The sequence below is a fragment of the Rhagoletis pomonella genome, unplaced genomic scaffold, assembly GCF_013731165.1.
Source record: "Rhagoletis pomonella isolate Grant_MI unplaced genomic scaffold, Rhpom_1.0 Rhpom_scaffold_00003, whole genome shotgun sequence".
Classification (NCBI taxonomy): Eukaryota; Metazoa; Arthropoda; class Insecta; order Diptera; family Tephritidae; genus Rhagoletis; species Rhagoletis pomonella.
In genome coordinates, this window is record NW_023458557.1 from 92,048,272 (window position 1) to 92,055,509 (window position 7,238).

The following is a 7,238-nucleotide window of genomic DNA, read 5'->3' on the forward strand; positions in this document are numbered from 1 at the left end:
TGAATTAAACACAGGGTTTTTCAGGTGACAAATAATCATAGTAAATAGTATACACACTTACATAAATACATTCATATTTAGGTTTGTATGTATAAAAGGTTATCCAAAGTCATTCAGAGGTTTAGTAACCACGATACAGCAACCTTCATGTGCAGCACACACCCAAATTAATACAACGCTCAGAAGTTTTGAAATAGGTCAACACCACTCTCAGCGTATGCAAGTGTGCCAAACATGGTTAGGAGCGTCTGTTTAATGTGCATTTTATTTTACTCATAAAAAATATTTATACTACTAATAAAGCTGTGATGTTAAATTATATGAAAAAAAAACGATAGAATCGCTTCAACCTTCTGCTACTGAGAGGAAGAGCTAAAATTTTAATTTCTAGCAAATAAAGTTTTATGTTTTGCAGTTCAATTTAATTAATATTTTGAGGCCATTTGAGTTTATGTTGACATTACATTGTTAAGTTGCCACTCACAATGGACAATGGCAATATTTAATTATGAACAGTGACTCAAGCAAGTGTTTTAATTTTTTTGCTTTTTAATACCAAAAATGTTTTGTTCTTATTTTTTTTTATAAAAATATTGTTCATGCTTTAACCAAAACCATTTCATACTTAACAAAATTTTAAAACATGCAAGCAATTTGTGGATAAAAATTTCCAACTTTTTAGAACATTTTTCAGTATGCAGTTTTATATTATAGCCCATAAAATTTTTAGTCTATAAAAGATTTTTAATATTTTTTTTGCTGACGGATTTTTGCACTTTTCGCCATTCAAACATGCGTAAGATCGTTCGAAAAAATTTCAAAGAAACACTTGTTATATAAAAATAGTTTATTCTATAACAAAAACCATATCAGTCCAAGCTTCAAACTTTTTACAAAAATTAAAAAAAAAAATCAACAAAGTTTTATCAAAATATCACACTTACTATTCAGAATTCGTGTATGCAGTTTAATAGCCTATTCAATTTTCATATTATAAAGAGCAAGTGTGCAGAGGCTACAAAATAACGTTGATTTTGGATTTTTTCTTTGTTTAGAGTCTCACTAATTTTCTTCCATAAGAAGAGTCGGTCGAGAATTTTTTTATATGTCGATTTTTTTAAATTTTTGTCAAAGTGTGGACATTGGATTCACATGGTTTTTGTTTCCAAAAATGTATCGATTCTAAATCCAACAGCGGGTTGTACAAACGCGGAGAAGTAAAAAAATATTGATTGTGTACTTGATTACATACACTCTCAAGCACTTGAATAGGTACAATGCTTTTTTGCTGTTTTTTTTCAAGGTTACTTTCCTCGTATTAAATTTCTGTTTTTTAACATTCTCTAACAAAAATCACATAAACGGAAATTTATAAGTTGGTAGAAAATTAAAAAAAAAAATAATAAAAAATTAACAAAAAAATAAAAAATTTTTCATCAAAATTTCAAACTTTTTTTTTTTATAATCCTGGTATGCAGTTTTGTAGCCCATTCGTATTTAATATGATTAAGTGCAAGTGTGTTGTAGCTACAAACTACCGTCAATTTTTGAAAATTTTTTACTGACGCCCTTTCAAAACTTTTTGAGCGTCAGTATGTGGTGTTCCTCGGTATAGACGACTCGATCCGCAACTGGTGTCACGCGTATAGAACATATGCAGCTAGAACAGGTTGTGCAAGCTGAACTGATACAAAGCATATCTCCTCTCCTACATATATGTAGGTAGTCTTTTTAATATCCTTATGTCAGTCATAGAGGAAGAGGAGGCTGTGGAAAACGCAGAGGACCTTTAAGTACATGTACTATGTTGTTAATTTCCATAAGCACTGAAATTTTTTTGAAAAATGCACCTAAACAGATTTGGATTAAGCCCAACCAAAGCAGGCTTTCTCCTTTCCACACGAAGATAAAAGTTTCCGTTATTAGAACTTCGGTGCCAGGCGGTATCACACTATAGTTAAGGGAACTTGGTATTCGATAAAAAGCTAAGGTGCGAACATAATATCCAGGAATATACGAACGATTATACATATGCAGTAATACACTACGGCTCTAAACTGTGACGATTTTATCACCGGCAGCCACTAAAAACTAACCTCAAATAACCTAGAAGCAGCTTTAGCTGTGCTAAGAGGTGACGATTGTAAATCATGTCAGAGGTATAGGATGTTAATTCCAAATAGTCAATAATAGAATTAATATTCGCCTAGGGTAGTAAGAAATTAGATATTCTACGATCATAAGTATGTGGACTGGCAAATAATTGCATGCGTATTTCAAATAAAAATAAAGAGAAAGCCTTTTTCTTGTTAATTTTAATTTCGGATTTAATTAAAATTTAATTTCACTTGATGGATTTGATGGCTTTAAATTACTTTAGTTTGAGTTATAATTTGATATTAATTAATAAAATACTAGAGTTCCAGTTACTGTCGAAATTCGACCAATTTTCTAGTTTTTAAGAGCCTTGGTGAGGTTTTTTTATCTTAGCAAGTCGTTTAACTTAAAAGGTACAAGTTACTCATAGACAATCTCCTGCTTTGGAACTAAAACGTGACTACAATATTTTGTATCTTTGCAGGTCATTTAAGCACTTCGGCAGGACCTTGCATTGACCCGATACATTTAAGTTTATCGATAAATTTCAGTAATTTGATACATATCGATAATAGATGAATTTCAAAAACACTAAAAATCCGATAATGAAAAAAAAAATTCGATAAGTTGACTAATTTCGATAAATTTCGATTACTGTGACAACTCAAAAAGAATAAAATTCTTGAACTTACCATTGAAGTTTTCTCGTTAAAAAATGAATTTTTCCTGAAAATGGAATAAAAGATAAAAATTAATTTTTGCAAATTCAAAATTGGGTATAACTCATTTAAATAAATTTTTTCAACTTCAAAATTGATTATTACTCACTTAATAACCTCTATAAAAATATAAGCAACTTAAATCCTTACTTACTGAACACTTTTTATTTTGTTATAAAACTAGCATCAATTCATTCAGCTAAAAAATTTCAATTAAAAAATAATCATTTTTAAGTAAATAAATAACCCATTTCCTAGCTAAATGCCAATATAAATAAATCCAGAGAAAATAGGACAAATTCCAAACAAACTAAAACTCACATCACGTTGTATATATGTATGCATGTAGAATCATAGCGGCTACATAAATACTTTGGTAATTGAATACGCAAACGAAAAAGCATTAACATTAATAAGCGAGCAAAAAATTCCTACATTACTTGAATCGGAAAGAAAAGTTGTCGTACCACCTTTTTCTTGACGACAGAGAAGAAAGCTAATTCAATAAAAAAGAGATGCGCTGAGACAGGCCTTTTATTGCTTGACCAAGACAAGACCAGCTGCGTTTGCGCACTTAAGTAAAGTTAAAAAAAAAAAAACAATAAGAAATGCAACAAACTAAAAATAATCTAAGCCACTGTCTGTTTTGAGCGCACCGCTGGCCACTACTGTCCGAAGTTGCGCTGAGCTGCATAGTCGCGAAGTGTTAACTGGCTGCGCGCACTCAGCACAGAACAGTTGCGTTTGGAACGCGTGAGAGTCAAGAACGTTCGTGCAAGAATCGCGCTTCAGCTCGTATAAGCTTTAGATAAAAATAAAACTAAACCAAAATTGAAGATACAAGTAACGCGCCTAGAATTTAAAAGAAGAGGAGTCTTGCGTGCCAGCAAACATCAAAAGGAATGCGTTGCGCGCTTTTGATTTTCGTGGCCGTTGTCGGCTCGGCAGCGGGTCACAGATATGGCAATTTACCAACGTCGGCAGGCTATGCGTTGCCTGCAAGTGTAACCAGTGCTGTTGCTGCCGCAACGCGTGTGGGTAGTGGCGAAGCGACCACTTCTGCTGTCGATAACGCCAACTCGATAAATGAATTGTTATTTCCAAAAACTACAACAACAACAGCAGCAGCAACAGCGGCACTTGAATCAACTACCGTAACTGAAAGTCCAGCCGCAGCTGCAAGCGAAAGCAGTGGCGCTACCACTACGCAATCTGCATCAACTGCAAACTTTACTCCGACCGCTGCAACCGCCGCCGCTTCTATTGTCCCTGCAACGGCTACCAGCACGAAACCACCACAAGCCCTTCCGCCAAAGGACGAAGAAGCTGTCAGCGAATCGCTTACTGAGCTGCCCGTCTCCTCACCGCCAACAGCGATTTCGCTGCCCGAAAGCGTTAGCGATGTCGAGCCACTACGGCGTCGTGTCGTAACCTACGACCAGCGACAGGAGGGTCAATACAATATACGCGCTGATTTGGAGAATTTCATGATTGTCCTCATTCCACCCAGCTCATCGGAGGGACTGAACTTCCTCGATTTGCTTTCGAAATCGGCATTGCGGCGAAATTCTTTACGCTCGAAATCGAAACGCAAACATTTCACAAACGCCGCTTCCGCTAACAAGTACCGTAATCCCCTGAAATCGTCGGCGTCTCTGCCAGCCAACTTACAATATGTGGGACGTCAGTCTGCACCCAACAATCTCGATGCGTCCCGCGGTTATCTCACTGCACCCCCCTATGCGCAGACGCCCTTTGATGCCTTCATCGGTTCGCATTCTTCGCCAGCGGTCTACTCCACATTGGGCGCAGCCTCAAATCGCCTAACGGACTTCATCGAGGGCCGTACCACATCGCGCTTTGATATCGCTGCCGCCAATTCAGATCCCGACCGCCCAGTAGATGTCTTGCCACCGCCCTATCCACTCGCCTATCAGCACCTTATCAAACCCTTTCACTTGGAAGCCGAGCCAACCGTAATACAGGCGCTGCCACCACCCGAACTGAACACTGCGCCAGCGCATATTTCCGGAAACTATCTCGATAGCTACAATCAACTGCTAGCACCAGGTCTTTCAGCCGGCAGCAGTGGTAATAGTGGCGAAGTAGCTACAATTTCCACTGCCACAACCACCACAGCAGCGGCCGTACCCAGTGACAGTGCCAGCGGCTACTATCGTCTTTCGCGGGCCATACGCGGTGAAAATTTACTCGACTCGAATCGCGGCAGTTCACTGAATAGCATACATCAAAATATCGCCGATTTACAGCCAGTTTATCGTGCTGAACATTCATTAGGTGCCACTTACCTATATCCGCCGATCGACACGCCACGCATCTACTTCAATTCGGACGTGAATGCAAAGGAGTTTGAGGCACCACATGACGCTATTGAGCGCTCGCAGATTGTGGATGATGTGGATGATAACGCTCATGTGGGTGAGCTGTATGTACCGCCACGCGAACTGAAGGACGACATTGAATGGGAACATTTCTTTGACACCATGGTCAAGGAGGCAAATGACTCACTGTGTATGCCTGGGCAACGACGCGACAGCTACGGCATGTGTCGCCAAGTTGAGGGCTATTGAGCGTCAAGACTGGACTGAACTGCGTACAATTAGCATTTTATTAAAGTAATAGAATTAGTGAATCTGAGCAGAGTCGATTTATATGTACTTATGTAGATTATAAGCAACGAAACTGGAAAAGATTTCCAATAATTTTATAGTTTTTTTTTCTGAAATAAGCAAACAAATTACGGTAGGCTAAGCACTTAAAAACAGCTGCTTAAATTTTATAAGGCAAGTATTAAGTAAAGTTTATGAATAAACAAGTAAATTCTTCGAGGCAGTGAAAATTTTAATAACCCTGTTTGATAATTCTCTATGTGGATACAAGGTTCCGTTGTGTGCGGCTGGGTGCTTTGGAAATCTTGCAAAAACTTGCCATTCTAACCTTATAATAATAATATTTTGGCGCTTACATTTTTGTTAAGTTTTTGGAAGAGCATCTCATACAAAGAGTGCTCTGCGTCTTTATATTGTTGTACAAATGGAGAGACCTGCATTTTTCCGACGCCTCCGAATGGCAAATCGTTTTGTATATAATGGTTTTTTGTTCTGACCAGAGATCGAATCTTGGCTGTACGGAATGGAAGTTCGTCTCTTTAACCACTCGGCTAGGGAGGCCGCCGCCTATTTTCTTATACATTAATCATTTTGTGAACTGAATTACATCCTACTCCTTGACAAAGGGTATAAAGTGGACCAGATAGATAGGGCAGAATCTATTCAAAGCTATTTCCGAGAGGATAGAACGCGAATGCCCGCTCTGCCTCTCTACTGGACGGAGGATTTTTTTCGGAGAAGGAAGACTAACGGAAGCTTGCTTTTCTGTTTAAGACAGATTGAAATGCTGTAACCAGGTAAGGGTAGGCGGGGAAGCAAGCAGTCAACTCCTAAAGCTTAATTGGTGGAGTCGAATTTAAAAAAGATAATAATAAAACAAAAAACAAAAAAATTAAAAATTTCTCCATTTCCATATGAGGCCTGCGTTGATACATTCTGGGTTATAGCTGAATCCAGTGTAGTCCGATTTTCGTGAAATCTACGAAAATTCGATGACTGAATCCGAAGTGCGTAGCAAGCGCAGCGTTGTTCTTCGTCAAACGCACCACCTGTGTCGCTATCCTTATTTTCTGATATATTTTTACTTTCTGCCTCTCTTGTTTAGCTTTCATGCGGATTGTAGCAAATCGTTTACTGACGCAGGCGAATCTGTCGAGGCATCCGCCTAACTACAAATCATAGCAGCTGTAATAGATGTCGAACGCTGCAAATTTTTCGCATCGCAATTATGCCCCGTCAATCGCATTTCCTGTGCTGTGTTGCTGTTAGCCTGGTAGTTCTCCAAGCAAGCCAGCAGTTTGATAGAGGCACCTCTCCTATGGAGGGTTCAAACTTTCCATGTGCATATCCACAAAACGTAGTCCTTTTTTCGTGTGGTGGCTCATCAAAGTACGAATAACAGGGGCAGTTCCTTACCTTACGGATCCAAAACCCAGTGCGGAACCCATTGCTGGGAGAGTTTTTGGAGTTGGTTCAAGACCACAGAGGCCCACTTCTAGCCGAATCTGAAGGATAACAGATGCTGCTGACATTAGTGAGCCCTAAAACCGCATAAGTGGGATTAGCCCCATGGAAACCTACTCTCTTTTTGCCGTTATCAAGGTTTCACACGAGTTGGTTACTGCACCTCGTACATGGGTTGCTCACGTTGCCTAGTGTGCGCGAAAGGGGACACAAGTGTTGGGATTGAGTGTAGTGGTCCAACGGTAAATGCATATACCCAGAAGAACAAAAATAAGGAGAGGAAATACTTTTCAATTATAATTGAAGAGTTCGCTGGAAATCTGAGGTG

General features: G+C 38.7%; 1 protein-coding gene across 1 annotated transcript; it reads left to right on the forward strand.

The window, feature by feature from the left end:
• Window positions 1-3,092: 3,092 nt before the first annotated feature.
• Window positions 3,093-5,682, forward strand: LOC118735799. The gene has a single exon (XM_036465765.1). It carries the CDS (start codon window positions 3,719-3,721, stop codon window positions 5,405-5,407), a length of 1,689 nt encoding a protein of 562 aa, XP_036321658.1. The 5' UTR covers window positions 3,093-3,718; the 3' UTR covers window positions 5,408-5,682.
• Window positions 5,683-7,238: the final 1,556 nt, after the last annotated feature.